Source organism: Pteronotus mesoamericanus, unplaced genomic scaffold (genome assembly GCF_021234165.1).
Source record: "Pteronotus mesoamericanus isolate MK-2021 breed Mesoamerican mustached bat unplaced genomic scaffold, CSHL_Meso_final contig_173, whole genome shotgun sequence".
In the NCBI taxonomy this organism is placed as follows: Eukaryota; Metazoa; Chordata; class Mammalia; order Chiroptera; family Mormoopidae; genus Pteronotus; species Pteronotus mesoamericanus.
The window spans coordinates 419,611-438,967 of NW_026555072.1; the positions used below are offsets into that span (position 1 = coordinate 419,611).

General features: G+C 37.8%; 1 protein-coding gene across 1 annotated transcript in view; it reads left to right on the top strand.

The window, feature by feature from the left end:
• Positions 1 to 5,168: 5,168 nt before the first annotated feature.
• Positions 5,169 to 19,357, top strand: part of SHROOM4 (shroom family member 4) — a 153,196-nt gene continuing 139,007 nt past the window's right edge. Inside the window, exons 1-2 of the mRNA XM_054566313.1 lie at positions 5,169 to 5,210; positions 8,364 to 8,515. Coding sequence (XP_054422288.1) covers positions 5,169 to 5,210; positions 8,364 to 8,515 — 194 coding nt within the window. The remainder of the gene's footprint in view (positions 5,211 to 8,363; positions 8,516 to 19,357) is intronic.

Here is a 19,357-nt window from a genome sequence, read left to right on the forward strand (position 1 = left end):
TCATGGACTTTCTGGTTTGTCTTAGATTTTTTTTTTTTAAAAATAACTCAATTTTATTAAAATATACATTTAATGGACATAAGAAAAAAGACTGGAGGAAGAAACCATTAAAATACTATTAATGACTATCATGTCTGATTGGGAGAATATGAATGATTTAAATTTTTGTTTTTGTTTTTTTGTTTTTTTTGTTTTTTGCTTTCCTTATTTTCAAAATTATCTACCTGGATCACATATTACTTTGTGTAAGTTCCTTTTAAATAACATCCATTAGTTTACTTTAATAAAATTGAATATAAAAGAAGGGGCAAAAAGAGACCTACTATTGTATCACCCAAAAAAATTTTTTGGCATTTTTAATTTTTATTTTTTTAAAGGTTTTATTTATTTATTTTTAGAGATTGGGGAAGGGAGGGAGAAAGAGTGGGAGAGAAACATCAATGTGTGGTTGCCTCTCCCACATCCCCTACTGGGGACCTGGCCTGCCACTCATACATGTGCCCTAACTGGGAATCAGCCGGAGACCCTTTGGTTCACAGGTTGGCACTCAATCTACTGAACTACACCAGCCAGGGCATCTTCTGGCATTTTAAAAAAAGTAACATATAATCATTGAGGGCCTAGAGAAGTATAAAATTAATACTGGAAATTCCCATCTACTTACACCCTCCATCCATCCCCCACAAAGGTAAACATAGCTAATAGTTTCTTTCAAGGGGGAAAAAAGAAACCAGTATCTATTAGTGCAAACAGATCCATCTTATTCTTTTAATTTTTAACCCTATGCAAGGGAGCTAATATTATGGTTGTATATAGTGAACTCTGTTGCTGTCAACTGCTTCTAGAAATCAAGCAGTAAAGTCTTTATTTAGCATGCTACTGTATCCTTTCCTCCAGTTTCTTCTACCTCAGTTCTCCCTGAACTCTCTACCACACCAGCTTTGCAAGATTCTTTGCTCACTTGTTTCAATGAAATTGATAGGTTATTAAACAGCCAAGTGCAGACAGTCCGATAGGAGGCAGTAATAATGCCTGAAGAAGAGATAGTTACCTGTGTGACAATGGCCTAATTGGAAGTTCTGCTTCTCTGAGTGGCTATGAAGAACTCTTGGGACCATGAGACAGAGGCATATCTGGGATAGACAGGAGGAGTAGAAAATACCTCCAAGATTGGATGAGGGATTGATTCTGTTTTTATGACATGTCAAGATATAAATTGGTTGGTGATTTTTTTTTAAGTTTCAGTCTTGTCAGGTGGCATTTTTGTTTTTATTTTCATTTCCTATTGAAATTATCCACCTTATTGGGAGGAGTAGGGCAGACAAATAGTGTTTCAAAGCAGAGATGAACAATGGAAAAATTCATATTGTGAAGACTTACTTTTTAAGTGAAATGCTTTATCTTGATTAAAGCTTAAGTATGTGAAAATAGTACCTGATGGTTGATCACTACCTCAGAAATATAATCTGTATAGTGTCTTTATAGTGGTCTTTATTTCTTAAATTCTTTTTTAAATTAAGGAATAATTTATACATAAAGTAAAATGCACAAATCTCAATGAATTTTTAGATATGCATATTTTCATTACTCAGCACCCAGATGAATATGTAAAACATTTTCATTACCCCTGAAAATTATACTCATATGTCTTCATAATCAGTACACCTTCTCCAGAGGTAACCACTATTCTGAGTTTTCTCACCATAGATTGATTAGCTTTGTCTGTTCTTGACCTTCATATAAAATGGAAGCATACAGTATATATTGTAGTCTGGTCTCTTTCAATTAGTGTAATATTTCTGAGACTCATCCATTCTGTTGCATTTAGTAGTAGTTTGTATTTTTATTGCTGTATATTATACCATTTTGCATATGAGTGTGTTTTGATGGACATGTGGGTTGTTTCTAATTTTTGTCTATTATGAATAAAGCTACTATGAGCAATCCAGTCTTTCTGTGGACACACACACTTCTTTCTCTGGGGTATACGTAAATGTATAATGTCTGGGTCCAAGAGAAGGTGCAAAGATTTCTAAAATGGTTGTACAATTTTACACCTCCACCAACAATGTAAAGTTCAAATTTCTCTACATTCTTGCCAATACTTAGTATTTTCAATCTTTTTAATTTTAGGCATTTTGGCAGATTTGTAGTCATATTTTACTGTGATTTTAAATCACATTTCTCTGATGAAAAATGATACTGAGCACCTTTCATATGCCTATTGGGCATTGGACTCCCTTATTTAGTGAAGTGACTGTTCAAGTCTTTTTCTAATTGTTAACTGGTGATTTTTTTCTTATTGATTTGTATGAGTTTTCAATATTCTGGATATAAGCTCTTTGTCAGATGTATGTATTGTGAATATATTTCCCAGTCCGTGGCTTGCCTTTTTCACTTTTTAGTGGTATTTTTATGAACACATTTTTTATTTAGATGAACTTTAATATAACACTCTTTCTTTTATGGTTATTGCTTTTTGAACCCTGCTCAAGAAATCTTTGCCCACTTCATGATCACAAAGATATTCTCCTATTTTTTTACTCCAAAAGTTTTATGGGTTTAGTCCTGTCATTTAAGGCTATGATCTGGTCAAATTTTTTAAGTAAAAATTTACACCAGTAAAAATATTTTGAGTATGTGTCTTCAATATACATAATTTTATTTATGGATGATGTAATTTACTACCACCAATATTAAATATTAATAAGGCTTGGTTTTTAATTTTTTAGATAAGTATAAATATAAACAGAAGTTTCAATATCTCTGGTTCAGTAGATCATCTTGTGCATAACCTGGGATATATGTACCCTACTCTGGATATTATCATTCTAAACCACCAAAGGCTAACATTTTTGATAAACACTGATATAAATAATGTCAGCAAAGGACCTCAGTGTGAGCAATTGGCTAAAGTTTGCAAAGTGTGAATAGGACCCCAATGAGTATATTGCTGATAATGAAAGAAAGCCTGAGTTTACCCTTGCATAGTAATGTTTATTTCCCCTTATCTGATTTATGGAGACAGCAGGATGATCTGGGTTGGTAGGAGCAAAGACAACTGGCTTTTGTTTCCTGATATAGGATATAGTGCTTTTGACTCGCTACCTCTTTCCTCATAACCAAATTCCTAGAGCTGAGTTTGGCTCTTGGCTGACTGAGTTTTTGGCATAGATACTTAGAATTTGACTTGGGCTAATCCCCAGGGATATTTAATGATTTGGAGCTTAGAGGGCCTTTGTTGTGAGGATTAGTAAACTAGGTTATGAATAATCAGTTTGGGAGTTGTCTGTAGGGATAGCATCATACTGTGGTGCATAGCATGATCAGGGGAGCCAGTGGGCCTGATTTCACAGAATTTTACAGTCTAGAACAGCCCTTTGTAGGATTTGGACATCTGCTTCTTTGCTGGTAGAAGGAAAGAATATATTCTCCCTTGATGTCTACTTCCTCAGCCTGTCTCCATACAGGGATTACTACTTAGAACCAGGCCTACTTACATTTTTGTAATTTGTTGTCTTTGAATTCTTCTTTATTTAAGAAAGAGGTTTCTGTTTTCTATTTTGCCTTTTGGGAAGCTTGGGTAAGGTAGGGAAGATGAAATTAAAAACATTAGAGTTTCTTGTTTTTCTAATATGGACTACTTTGGAAATTTGAGAGGGATTTTTGAAGGGAGAGAGTTGCTATGAGAGACAAGTCAGGGCAGCCAGTATATCTGCAACCTGGAATCAGACTGTTGAAAGTCAGTGCAAAAGATTACAGAGATTTCAAAGACTGTATCTCCCCCATCAAGGGCACTCTGATTAACCTCTACTAGCATGATCATATTTTAAGGGATTTCACTAGGGTAGAGAGGGCAGATCAGAAACAGCACCCAACCTATAATCTACTCAAGATTTCAAACTAAATTTCACAATTAGCACAGAATTTATTATTAGTTAATGATTCTACTTCCAAATAGTTAAAATTCTCAAATCCAGCTTATTGCCACCCCTGCATTTCCATTTTATTGACTCCCCTGAGAAGACCAAATTGCTGAATGAGCATCTGAAGTATTAATAAAAACTTAAAAATCTTTCAGAGGGTACCAAAAAGGCATTCAGAGGATATTCTATTTTCTTAAACTAATGCAGGTACTGCATTCTGGGTGGACTTTTTCTGTATATTTGCAAAAATATACATCAATTTAAATAAGTAACCATGTTGTTTGCCTTCTTAGACTAGCTAGTGGAAGTAGGAATATGGGCTGGCAATTTGGCCAGAAGCTCCTAGAACTGGCTAAGAAAATTTTAGTCAATGACTGATTTTCCAATAAATTTATTGTGGCAAGCAGAGGTATTCACAGGCCTGTCATTGATTTTTTAGTGCTGCTCTTACACTATTATAAATACTCAATACCAGTTGGTTATTGTTACAGATGCTGGGTTTTTTTTCTGACTGCATTTTCCAAGATAAACCTGCTTTAACTTTTTTCCTTCACTTTTTCATATCTTCTAAATTTATTCAAAAGACCCAAGCAAGTATCTACTAATATCTGACTAAATAAAAGCTACTAGAAAGCCAGTAAGTGCTGTAAAGCCAATTCTTCTTTGCCTTTTCTCTCAAGGGGCCAACTTGTCAGTTTGTTGACAACTATCAGAGCACTTTATTCTTCATTGAAGACCTACCAACAATTTTCAAATCATCAACTCATTAGGACAAAATGGGACTTCAGGAATCTCTTTCTCTCAGTGTCCCAACTGTGCTGTTTAAGTGTTACAACCTTGATGGACCACTCTGAAACAATTGATAAAGGATACAAGAAAATGAGAGATGAATGTTAATTAGTCCATTTTGGAGGCATGAAACATGGGTGAAGGCAAAGTACAATGGGCATGAAAAGCTGGGATTATTTGTTAGGGGAAGGAATATTGCATGACTTTGCTAATTGTTCACAGGTCATTGAATGTCAGAGCTCCGAAGGCCCTCAGAGACCATCTAGTCAGAACCCTCCATTTTACCAGTAAGGGTAAAAGGCCAATAGAGGGGAAAGGAAATTGTCCAAGGTTAATCAGCTCTTCCCAACTTTCTAGACACCTGTTGGCTTTTGGTTATATGACCTTATGTAATCGATGTTCAATTACTTGAGCCACTCACTGCCAGCTCAGCCATCACTTGGCTGATCCAAAATGACGCAGAAGTTAACCATCATTTACACTGGGCTTTGTGATGTATGTTTATACTGACATTTCAATGCATCTGGGTCCAATCTGAGAATTCACAACACTTCAAATGAAACAAGAAAGCCACCCTGAAGGTCTGATTCAAGAAAAGCTGGAAGGTAGACCAGTCTCACTGAATGGACAGCATAATATGATGCTATACAGCTGCTCAAGCAGGGCATGTTATTCTCAACAAGTTTGTTGATTCACACCTTCCTTGGGGTCCAGCCAGAGCTATGAGTGGGGTAGCTGGAAAGGGAAAACAAAGCCTTTCACAGAAGAATATACAGGGTGAGAAAAAAGTAGGTTTACAGTTTTTGTATGAAAAATAACACAATAATAAATACTAATGTAAGAATAAACTTTTACATACTCACTGCTGTAAACCAACTTTTGCCCCATCCTGTATATATCTTTTTCCCTCCTTCTTTTCCTTGCTCCCTTCCCCTTCTTTTCTTTTCCATTTCCTTGCTAGAAGAATGAACAGCTGCTTTATCTTCTATGTAAAAAAAAATGTGTGGTTGAGCCATTGATCTGAAGAACTGGTTCTCAGGAGGCAAAACAATAAATGGAAGACATGCTGGATCCCAGAAATCTACGTGGAGGTAGGGGAGGAGAAAGACTAGTGAACAGTAATATTTAAACCATCAAAAAATCAGGAGATGTAAAAAGGAATCAGTTGTACAGCTCAGTAAATGTCCTGTGTCTGGGAAAGGACTACTTTGAGATATAGTCCAAGAGATCTTTAACAAAATGAAGTTTCATTCCTTGCTCTGGACCAGTCTGGCCTCTGGGATTGTGCTGGATGCCCACAATTTGCTGTTTTGTTTTCTGCAAAACCTCACCCTTGTGCTAAAGTGGTGTTGTTACACTCACTATTTCTGTCCTGAGAAGATTGCTGGCCTGGAATAAACAGAGATCTTGTTCATGTAACAAAGTGCTTAATTAACCTGAACTGGTACTTAATATCAATACATATTGAAGGGAAGACTTGCTATGGGTAACAGTAAGTAATATGGATAATTGAGATGTATAAATAAAAAATGAGTAGAATGAATTAAGACTAATGTATACCAACAGAAAAAAAATCTATTAGCATTCATTAGCTAGACTCCTTTTTGTGGTTGTTTGTTAGCCATAGGAAGCCCTTTCAAATGGCTGGTACCCCTTGAGAGTCCTGCCTGATGCTGAGGGCCTTCCATGGATGCCAAAGAAATGAGTCATTCAAATAGAACTCCTGAAATTGAACTACAGCACTCTGCTTTCTTTTTTCTTCTCTTCTCTTCTCTTCTCTTCTCTTCTCTTCTCTTCTCTTCTCTTCTCTTCTCTTCTCTTCTCTTCTCTCTCTCTCTCTCTCTCTCTCTCTCTCTCTCTCTCTCTCTCTCTCTCTCTCTCTCTCCTCTTTCTTTCTCTCTTTCCAGGAGTGCAATCCTAATTTGCTGATCGTTGTTCCCTCTTTACTCAAATTGGCTGTAATTTATCAAACAAAGGTTAACTTGTTAAAAAAAAGTGTTGGATTAGCAGCAATAAATTTAATAACAATCTGTGATTTAACTCCGAATTTCTATTTATTTGGTGGGTTTTTTAAAATCCTGAATTAACATTTTTCTCTGTACTCAGGTGTCATCTGCCAAATTGCACATAAGCTGGCCAACCTAAAGCTCAGCAATATTCTAACTTCCATTATGTGGGATAGATTGGAGGGATGCTATTAAAGACTGAGAGGAAGATTGGAACAAGAATGGAAGTGTAAAAACACCTGTGGCAAAAGCCAGTACACAGTTGCCCCACTTAGAATCTACCTTTCCCTAAGGATTGTGTGGTTTAATCACCCTCACCTTCCTTGCCCTTGGGAGAAATAACACATAAACACCTCTTCCTGATTCCATCAGTGGGTTAGACCTTCCTTTTACTTGACCATCTGTGTAGACATATTAACTGTAGATGGTAACACACTCCTGAGTCTGTGAGTTGTGTGTGCTTTGTTCTTTTCTGTATCTCTAGCACTTAGCATGTTGTCCTGTGCATACTATAACTTCACTAAAAACTTGAAGAATGAATTAATGGATGGATGAGATGACTCCTACCACCATGGATGGAACTGATGTTCCAATAGGTAGAACTCACCTTTGGGGTATAAGGAATATATTATGCATAAAAGTAGCCATAAGTGAGGACCTTTGGGGGACATTCTGCTTTGCTTCCCTTTTGCATACCGCAGTGGCTATTATTTACAACTTTGCTTTCAATGCTCCCTTACTCCCACTTGCCGAGATTGTCCTGCTCAATTGAAACTGAATACATTCTTGCCAAGATTGTCCTGGCCAATGTAAATTCTATAGGCTATGGTGGAACAGTGAACACCCAGGTCCCCAGCTTTTGGTAAATGCCCACTGTGTGCCAGAAACTGGAAGTACTGTGCTAGGTACTTGCTGAAGAAACACAGATATATGAATGATTATTTTGTGCATACTTTCTATCCTTTGAATTTGCAATTCCACTCACAGAATATTGATCTGGAAGCCACCTTCAGAGTCAACTCCCTTGCTATAATACTCAGAGCTCTCACATTTATTAAGGATTTACTGTTCCCAGACCCTTCATATACTAACACTCTGTGAGGTATCTACATTTCACTTATGAGATCCTTGAGACACAGAGACATTAGGTAACTTGCTCAGGGTTACACAGCTAGGAAGTACTCGACCCAAGATCCAAACTCCAGTTTGTCAGAGTTCAAAGTGTGTTCAAAGATAAGGAAAAGACTTGACAAAGGTGATTTTGCTGGAGCCTAGATCTTCTGGCTCTAATTTACATGCACATTTTGCTATGCAAAATGGCATGGCTTAACCCATATTGTGGGGGTTCCTTTCAACCATCATTTTCGTATTTAGAAGTGTTTGTTTCCCCCGGATGATTGTACTATTACTGTGTTGCCTCCTTCCTCAAAAGGGTAGCCCAAGCTTTGCCTTCAGTAAATAATGGCCTATTATCAACTTGTTAGCTGCTGCCTGGAGCTTCCTCCAGCCATTCCTCACCCATCCACCCCACCCCTGTCCAAGCACTACTAGTGGCTCAGAAGTTGGGAAGAGCCAAGGAATAAAATTTGGGGGGAAAAGTTGCTTAACCACCTGCTTTCTATTTTTGTTCTCTGCAACACAGATTGAAGATGGGGGCAAGGCAGCCTTGTCCCAGAAGATGAGGACTGGTGATGAGCTGGTGAATATCAATGGCACTCCATTGTATGGCTCTCGCCAAGAAGCCCTCATCCTCATCAAAGGCTCCTTCCGGATCCTCAAGCTGATTGTCAGGAGGTAAGATACAAGATGTCCTGCAAGGTGCAAGGTTTGCCAAAACCACCTGGTTGGTAGTAAAGCCATATCTCTGTCAAAATCTCCAAGGAAAGAAGTGTTTCCCATGAACAGAATTCTGCAGACAACTAAAGCAAAAGGCATAGGAGAAATAGCCTTTGGTTCAAATCCTGATACTACCACATATTACCTATGTCCCTAGGATAAATTTATTTTACCTCTGCAAGATTTTGTCTCCTCATTTGCTACTGAGAGAATGAAATGACTCAATGCATACCGAGGGCCCAGTGTTTTTTTGTATTCTCCTTCATAAGAGGCTACCACTGCTCAACCTTTAAAGAGACTGTAGTGCTTTTCATGGTAGGCATTCTGGAGGCTGTGGCAAACTCTAGGATAGAAACCCTGCCCTTGAGGACTGTACAGTCTAGCAGGGGAGACAAGACACACATGTGACACATTAATTAGCAATACATTTTTGAAGAAAGCAATTAAGGAGATTTTGCAGGGTAAATGGTGATTGTCAAATGGATTGTCCAAACACATTTTGCTATTGGAGTTCAAGAGAAAGAGCACTTCAGAAGAGATTGATAGGGTAAGACTTCATAGAGGAGGTAGAATTTGAGCTAAAGGGTGGGTAGAATTTGACAAATAAACCATCAGAAGTAAAAAGGCATTCCAGGTAAGGTGAGTAGCATAAGCAGAAGGAAGGTAAGGGCATTATGGGACATAGTCATTCTGATGCTGCCAAACATCTGCCTACTGGTGAGATTTCCATATGGCTGCTACATCTTTGCTCTGTATTACTGGAGCTTAAACTTCTTCATGTCTATTAGTTTGTTTCTTATACCCATGCCTAAGTTTCTCCATCTTAATTATTTTTATTAGAAAAAAGAATTTAAAGTGTCTTTTTAAAATTATACTTCCCCCTCTGACTACTACCCCATCTTCCTCCTTTTGCTTATACTCGGTTTTTCTAAAGGAGATTCTATAATCACTGTCTCCTCTTTACCTACCATTTATCTTTCTACCCACTGCAGTCTAAATTTAACCTTCAGAACTCCACTGAAACTACTCTGTCAAAAGCTACATATTACCTCCTAACTGTCAAAGCCAATGGATTATGCCCACCTTTGTGAAACTCTTCTTCCTCACTCTCAAGATACCCATTTACTTGTCCTTTTCTTACTTCTCTCTTTATGTTTTCAAAACCAGGTTTCTACCTGCTCTTCCTTTGACCATCCCTTAAATGTTGGTATTTCCCCCAGTGTGAACCTTTCTGACTTCATTAATATGGCATGGAAAAATCTCACCCAGTTCAAGAGCTTCAATTACTGTCTGTATATGGATGAGTATATCTCTTGTGCCCCAGACCCATATAACCAACTTCCTATTGGACATTTATACTTAGATGTCTCAGAAGCATTTCAAGGACAATATGCTCAAAACCTAAAATGTCATCTTCTCTTCCCAAGCTCCTTATCACAGTGACTGAGACCACCATGTCTTGAGTCAACCAAATCAGAAACACAAAAGCCATTTTTAATTCTTCCATTGTTCTCATGCTCTACATCCAAATGATTTACCCTCAAGGAATAATACTTGGGTTTTGAGTTAGTAAGAGTGAAGTTATATAGGATCCCATTCATTTTTTTACATTACCTACTGGTACCTAATAATAAGCCATGCCTGCCCATGTATCTGGATATGAGGTGACATGTTAGGTAATGCCTTATGCTGTAGACACGTTGTGACTGATTCAATCTTGAATTTATCATGATTTAGGTTTTAAACAAAGCCTCTTGGAGGGGTAGCATGGTGGATTTGGAAGAGTTTTTGTTATGGAGTCAGATAGACCCATGTATGTTACTTCCTCGTTCTGTTATATGAGAAATAATAGTTAATATATAATGACACGGTTGTGTTGATTAAATGAGGCAATTTATGTAAAATGCCTTTCACATAATGGATTCTCAATGAATTTCAGTCTCATTCCGTTTTCTAGGGCATAAAAGAAGCATAATCAGGATAACTAAACATTATTAAATGAGAGCATCAGAACTGGAGTGTGCTTTGCAACCTAGCCTTCAGAGAACACAATTTGCTGGGAAACCATTTAGGGGTGACAGAGATCTGAACAGGAAATAAAGGTCCTATGAGCATTTATAGGAAATACAGACACCATCCAAGGTGGTTTCTGAACCAGTCATAATAATGGGAGTGATCAGATGTGTCACCCCCTCATCTTCCCTTGTTAAGCTCCATGCCCACTTTCTCCCTCCCGTAGCAACATCTGCCACTACTAGTCACTTAATTATGGCCTTGGAGATAGTAGGGCCCTTTGGTTTTGTTGGTGTGGCAGGTCCTACCGCTCCCTGAACCTATGTTGTCTACCCTTTCAGCATCACCTTCTCAGCCCCTTTTGGAGGCTTATTAGATGATGCTGCCCCCTTGTGGGAAACATAACCTGTACCTATTGACTACCCTGGGGATAGTATAGGATGGACGGTTATTCCTTCCTTGTTAATGTAAGTTGTTCTTTAAATTTATGAAAGAACTGTTAGCACTTAAAATAAATGTGTTCTCTCTGAAATTTAATATTTATCCTAGTGTTTTAGACTAAGGTAGAAAGACTTTGGTTTGAGTAAGCAATCAACTGACAAAGATTCAACACTGAGCATTAGGTCTGGGCTTGAGTCCTTTGGAATGAATAAAAAACCCAGAACTTTATAAAACGGCTTACACTGAAAAGTCAACCCAGATCTTCCTCCTATATTTCCTTTTATATAATGGTCAACTAAGTCCAAAATCTAAGTGTTACCTTCAACTCTTTTCGTTTGTCCCAGTTCCCTTCAAACCAGTCCCCTAAAAAGCTCTCTGTAGCTTTTCTCTTAATTCAATCACTCATGATTTCTAGTTTCTCATATTTTGGTCTTACTTCCTCCCAATCAATATATTCTCCAAATAAGTCATCTTATCATGTCACTTACCAATTTGAAAAAAAAAAACCGAAAGGAAGAACAATAACCAAATCATGTTGGTCCCAAGAAATTTATTTTATAATCATAAAAGATTTAAGCTATATTGAAGATATTGTAGTTATAGACTGTTTTTTTTTTTTGCAAAAAGGCATCCAAATATGTAAAGAAAAAACTGTTTGTAATACAAGAAGAAAATTATAGAAATGTCTCTATGGGAGACTTCCATGTAATTTAACTATTACAGATGTAGTAAATCAAAAAATAAGTACTTAGAATATTTGAAAAACATAATTCATTTGATCTAATTAATAAATATGAAAAATATTTTATAGATAGTGAATACACCTTTTCTAAGATTTTCAGAGAACATTCAGAGAAATATTCAGAAAATATTTTTTAATTATCATATGGTATACCACAAAGAAAACCTTTGAATACTCTTAAAAATGGAAATTATATTTGCCCTGTTCTTAGATGATAACATAAAGCTTTTTCAAATTTAAACAAAAGTCTTCAACTGCTTGAATATTTCAGAACACATTTATATATATGTGTTAGCCCAAAGAAACACTAGCAGACTAATAAAAAATAGCAAAAATAAGATTATGACTTATCAAAACTTTGAGTAAAATATTCATAAGTAACTTAATAACCTTAAATATTTCATTATTAAAAATGAAGAATGAAATTACATGACTGAGAATTCAATATAATATGAAGCCAAGGGGTAGGTTTTTTTAAATGGGTAGATGAGGAGGGAGGGAATATGGTGGAGGAGAAAGTGGAAGTCACACTGACCTCCTCCCAGGACCAAATTGGAATTGCAACTAAATTGTGGAGAAATCACCTGGAAAACGATGGAATGATAGCGAGAGAGGAGCCTTGGAGCCTTAGACAGACAGTGGATTCAGCTTTCGCACATCCTAACAGGTAAAAAATGTGGAGGCTTGAGAGGGCAGGCTGGGTGCCCACAGGCGCTAGCACCAGAGGGATATTGAAACAGCCAGTTGGATCCCCCTAAGGAGAAAAAGGTCTGAATCATAAGTGGGGACCTCTAGACTACAACATCTGAACCCAAAAAAGCACACAGACAAAAGACAACTGCGAAAAGCATAGTGGAGCTCTCTGCTAGAGACAAGCAGCTGGAGATGCAAAGAGACATTTAAAGGGCCAACACAAAAATTTTGCAGTAGCAGCCATCTTCCTTGGTCTCTGTGCAGAGACAGGATCAGAGTGGGTTGGAGCCCGAGGAAAGATTGGTGAGGAAACCTTTGGGAGAGAACTGAGACAGTGGCCAGCAGGGCCCCGGTGATGACTCACCTCCCACTCTGCAGCTACCATCTTGCTCAGGCATAAAGGAAACACTAGCCCTACCCTCAGGACACTCTGCCCAGGAGTCGTGCACAGGCCTGGGTGCTGAGTGCAGAGCAGCTGGCAGAGATAGTAGATCACTGGCTAAAGGGGACATAGAGCTGCCGAGAGACATGCTGGAGGAGAGACTGGATCAGAGGCACTGGAGAAAGAACAGAGGGACTAGCCAGGGGGTTCCTGATGTTGATTCCTTCCCCATTCCGCAGTCTCCATCTTTCTCAGGAAGACCCCTCCCCTGAGTGGCAGCTGCCTGTAAGAACAACATAGCCCTGCTCTCAGGAGGCACTGCCCCACCCTTGGGTGCCTAAGCCTGACAGCTAAGGGCAAACTGACTAGACTAACAACTGCAGGAGACAAACACAGGCAGTAGATTCCTGGAAGTCTCAAACAGACTGCCTAAGTTCAGACAGGGTCAACAACTGACATCATTAGAGGCAGACCCAGAAAAAAGAAAAAAAGACCCACCTACTACCATAGAAGTTCAATCCACAAAGTCAGGAAATTGAGACAGATCAATTTAAGAAGCAGAATAAAAAAAAAAAAGTTTCACAAATAATGGGAAGAAAAAGAAACACCCCCCAAATGAGGGGAAAGGAGGAATTCCCACAGAGAGAACTAAATGAAATAGAGGCAAATAAACTATCACATATTGAATTCAAAACTGGTTCTAAGGAAGGTCAATGAGCTCAGTGAGCTCAAATAGAACTATGAGAAACTACAGGGAAACTATCAGGAACTTACTGCAAACTGTATCAACATGGAGAAGGACATAGAAACTATCAATAAGAGACAAGCAAAAATGAAGAATACCATTTCTGAATTGAAGAACACAACAGATGGAATCAAAAGCAGGCTAGATGAAGCAGAGGAACAAATCAGCGAGCTGGAAGATAAGGTAGAAAAAAGCTCCCAGAAAGAACAAGAAATGGGAAAAAGACTCAAAAAGAATGAAGAGGCATTGAGGGAAATTCAGGACAACCTGAAACATAATAATGTCCACATAATAGGGATACCAGAAGGAGAAGAAGAGGAGCAAGGGATAGAGAACCTGTTAGAAAAAGTAATGAAGGAAAACTTCCCTAATTGGAGGAGAAAAAAAGTCACACAAGTCCAGGAAGGACAGAGGGCCCCATTCAAGAGGAACCCAGTGAGGCCCACACCAAGACACATCATAATTAAGTGGCAAATATCAAAGACAAACAGAGAATCCTAAAGGCAGCAAGGGAGAAAGAGGTAGTAACATACAAGGGAGCCCCGATAGGGCTAGAAGATGACTTCTCAACAGAAACACTACAAGCCAGAAGGGAATGGCAAGAAATATTCCAAGTCATGAAAAGCAAAGGACTACAACCAAGACTGGTCTACCCAGCAAGGCTCTTAATTAAAATGGAACGTGAAATTAAGAGTTTCCCAGACAACAGAAGGCTAAAAGAATACACCTCCACCAAACCAGCACTACAATATATGCTAAAGGGACTGGTTTAACAAGATGAAGAAAAAGAGTGAGAAAGAAAAGAACACAGGTGCAAGGAAAAAAAAAGGAATAGAAACCAATCAATAATAACTCAAAATGTAAATGGACTAAATGCTCTAATCAAAAGACACAGGGTAGCTGAATGGATAAGAAAACATGACCCACACATATGCTGCCTACAGGAGACCCATTTCAGACAAAAGGACCTACACAGATTGAAAGTAAAGGGAAGGAAAAAATATTCCAATGAAATGGATAGGAAAAAAAAGCAGGGGTAGCAATACTTATATCAGACAAAATATATTTCAAAACAAAGTCCATAAAAAGAGACCCAGAAGGACACTTTATAATATTCAAAGGAGGAATCCATCAAGAAGACATAAACATTGTAAGCTTATATGCATCCAACATAGGAGCACTGAAACATATTAGGAAAGTCTTGGAGAAGTTAAAGAAAGACATAGACAGCAACACACTGATAGTAGGGGATTTTAACACCCCACTGTCAAAAGTGGATAAATCTTCCAAACAAAACATAAACAAGGGTTTTGTGGAACTGAATGATGCATTACATCAAATGGACTTAACTGACATACATAGAAACTTTCTTCCCAAAGAAGCAAAATACAGATTCTTTTCAAATGCATATGGAACTCTTTCAAAGATAGACCACATGACAGGACGCAAAACGAGCCTCAACAAATTTAGGAAAATTGAAATCATAACAAGCATTTTCTCAGACCAAAAGGGCTTGAAACTGGAAACCAACCTCAAAGAGAAACCTCAAAAACGTTCAAACTCATGGAGACTGAATAGCACACTATTAAATAATGAATGGGTCAATAATGAGATAAAAGAAGAAATCAAAAAGTTTCTGGAAACAAATGAAAATGAACAGACAACAGTCCAAAACCTATGGGATACAGCAAAGGCAGTCCTGAGAGGGAAGTTCATAGCAACCCAGGCCTACCTAAAAAAGATAGAAACATTTCAAATAAAAGACCTAACACTACAACTTCAAGAACTGGAGAAACAACAACAAATAAATCCCAGAGCAAGGAGAATGAAGGAAATAATCAAGATCAGAGCAGAACTGAATGACATAGAGACTAAAAGAACAATTCAAAGGGTCAGCCAATCCAGGAGCTGGTTCTTTGAAAATATAAACAAAAGCAGACTCATCAAGAAGAAAAGGGAAAGGACCCAAATAAATAACATCAGAAATGAAAGAGGAGCAATAACAACTGATACCACAGAAATACAAAGGATTGTGAGAAATTACTACGAGCAATTAAATGTCAAGAAATTTGAAAACCAGGATGAAATGGACAAAATTCTAGAAAAGTATAATCTTCCAACACTGAATGAAGAAGAAGCAGAAAGCCTGAGCAGACCAATAACAGCTGGGGAAATTGAAGCAGTAATCAAAAAAATCCCGGCACACAAAAGCCCTGGGCTGGACAGTTTCACAGGAGAATTTTACAAAACATTTAAGAAAGAGCTAACCCCTGTCCTTCTCAGGCTATTCCAAAAAGTCCAAGAGGAGGGAAGACTCCCAGACTCTTTTTAGGAGTCTAGCATTAACCTAATCCAAAATCCAGATAAAGACCCTACAAAGAAAGAAAACTATAGGCCAATATCACTGATGAACATAGATGCTAAAATCCTCAACAAAATATTGGCAAACCACATCCAGCAACAAAATGAAAAGATCATCCATCATGATCAAGTGGGATTCATCCCAGGGATGCAAGGATGGTTCAACATATGCAAATCAATAAATGTAATACATCACATAAACAAAAGGAAAGACAAAAACCACATGATCATCTCGATAGATGCAGAAAAAGCATTTGATAAGGTACGGCACCCACTTTTGATCAAAACACTCAGCAAAATGGGCATAAAAGGGGCATACCTCGACCTAATAAAGACCATATATGAAAAACCTACAGCCAATATCATACTCAACGGGCAAAAACTGAAAGCTTTCCCACTAAGATTGGGAACAAGACAAAGATGTCCTCTTTCACCACTTGTATTCAACATCGTATTGGAAGTCCTAGCCACAGTGGTCAGACAAGAAAAAGAAATAAAATGCATCCAAATAGGTGAGGAGGAAGTAAAACTATCATTGTTTGCAGATGATGTGATAGTGTACATAGAAAACCCTATGGACTCCACCAGAAAACTACTCGACCTATTAAGTGAATTTGGCAAAACAGCAGGATACAAAGTCAATATTCAGAAATCAAAGGCATTTTTGTACACCAGCAATGAAATAGTAGAAGCAGAAATCAGGGGAAAAAATCCCATTTGCTATAGCAAAAAGAAAAATAAAGTACCTAGGGATAAATTGAGCCAAGGAGGTAGAAGACCTGTACACAGAAAAGTATACAACACTTAAGAAAGAAATTAAGCAAGACACAAGTAAATGGAAGCATATACCGTGCTCATGGACTGGAAGAATTAACATCATCAAAATGTCATATTACCCAAAGCAATTCATAAATTCGATGCAATCCCTATTGAAATACCAATGACGTATTTCACAGACATAGCACAGACCTTTCAAAAATTTATATGGAACAAAAAACGACCCCAAATAGCTGCAAGAATTTATAGAAAGAAAAACAAAGCAGGAGGGGTCACAATACCGGACATCAAACTATATTTACAAGGCCACTGTAATCAAAACAGTCTGGTACTGGCAAAAGAACACACACATAGATCAGTGGAACAGAATAGAAAGCCCAGAAATAAACCCATGTCTCTATGGTCAATTAATATTTGACAAAGGGGACAGAAGCATAAATTGGAGTAAAAATAGCCTCTTCAACAAACAGTGTTGGGAGAGCTGGACAGCTACATGCAAAAAATGATAATTTGATCACCAACTGACACCGTACACACAAATAAACTCAAGATGGATAAGAGAGCATCATGCTAAGCGAAATAAGCCAGGGGGCGAAAGACAAATACCATAGATCTCACCTATAAGCGGAACCTAACCAACAATACAAAGATGCAAGGAAAATATGACCAGCAACACTGAAAGGAAAAGAAATCAACAGAGACAAGAGGGAAGGAGGGAGGGGGACGCAGGGAAAGGGAAGGGAAGGGGAAAGTCAAGGAACATATAGCAAGGACTCATGGACAAAAACCAAAAGCAAAGAGCTGAGGGAGGGAAGGAGGGTGGGGGCAAGGGAAAGTGGTGGGGGGGGGAGGCAGAGACAAATGTATTTAAAAAATAAATAAATAAATAAATAAATAAATAAATAAATAAATAAATGCTTGGGGGGGGGGAGACTTAAATATAAGTTGCAACACCATAAAAGTCCTAGAGGAGAACATAGGCAGGAAACTCTCAGATATCCCACTCAGCAACATTTCCACCGATATGTCTTGTAAAGTAAGGGACATAAAGGAAAGAATAAACAAGTGGGACCTCTTCAAAATAAGAAGCTTCTGCACGGCTAAAGAAAACATCAGCAAAATGAAAAGGGAGCCAACTCTATGGGACAATATATTTGCCAATGATACATCAGATAGAGGTTTGATCTTTAAAATATATAAAGAATTCACATGACTCCTCTCCAAGAAGAGAAACAATCCTATTAAAAAATGGGCAAAATACCCGGGCAGATACTTCTCTAAGGAAGAGATACTGAGGGCCCAGAGACATACGAAAGGATGCTCAGCATCACTAGCTATCAGAGAAACGCAAGTAAAACCACAGAGATATCACTTTACACCTGTCAGTATGGCCAACAGGTGCTGGTGAGGCTGCGGAGAAAAGGGAACCCTAGTACGCTGTTGGTGGGTATGCAGACTGGTGCAGCCACTGTGGAAAACAGTGTGGAATTTCCTAAAAAAGCTAAAAATGGAATTGCCTTTTGACCCAGTGATTCCACTGCTGGGATTATACCCTGAGAATCCCAAGACGCCAATCCAAAAGAACCTATGCACCCCAATGTTCATAGCAGCACAATTTACAATAGCCAATTGCTGGAGGCAACCTAAATGCTCATCAGTAGATGAGTGGATCAAAAAACTATGGTACCTTTACATAATGGAATACTACGCAGCAAAATGAAAGAAAGAGTTACTACTCTTCGTGACAGCCTGGATGGAACTAGAGAGCATTATACTTAGTGAAATAAGCCAGGGGGTGAAAGACAAACACCATATGATCTCACCTATAAATGGAACCTAACCAACAGAACAAACAAGCAAGGAAAATATAACCAGCAATATTGAAAGAAAAAAGAAACCAGCAGAATCAACAGGGAAGGGGAGGGGGACAGGGAAATGAAAGGGAAGGGTCAAGTCAAGGAACATGTATAAAGGACCTATGGACAAAGCCAAAGTGGGGAAGCATTGAGGGAGGGAAGTGTGGGAGGGAGGCAGGGCAGAGTGGTGACGGGAAGGTGGAGACAAATGTATTTGTACAAAAAATAAAAATTTAAAATAAATGGGTGGATGAATTAAGTAGTTAAGGCTCTAATAAATTTCTTCAAGAAATCAAAGGTGAATTATAAGTAAAATTTAAATGATAAGCAAAATATAACAAATACAAAGATATCTTAAATTATGAGATACTACTGCAATTGTACCTTAATAAATTTGAACATCTCAGAGAAATTCAAAATATCTAATAAAAATTTCAATACCAAGCGTTATTGTAAAGTTGAAAACTAAATGGACCTGTAACTGTAGAAACATTGAAAACAATTATCAAAGAGAAACTTCAAAAAATACTTTAAGGTCATATGCTTTTATTGGTGAGTTTCTTCAAACTGTTTTTGAAGCTAACATCACCCTGATACCAATACCTGACAAACTGCTCCAAAAAGAATATTCTATTCAGTTTGTGAACTTAGATGTAAAAGTATAAATGACAATCTGTCAAATCTACTTGAATAATATTGGATGATAAGAATTCATTGCAAATGTTATAATATTTTAAAAGGTAAAATCTTAACTCTCATAATGATACAAAAATGAACATATGTTCAAGAT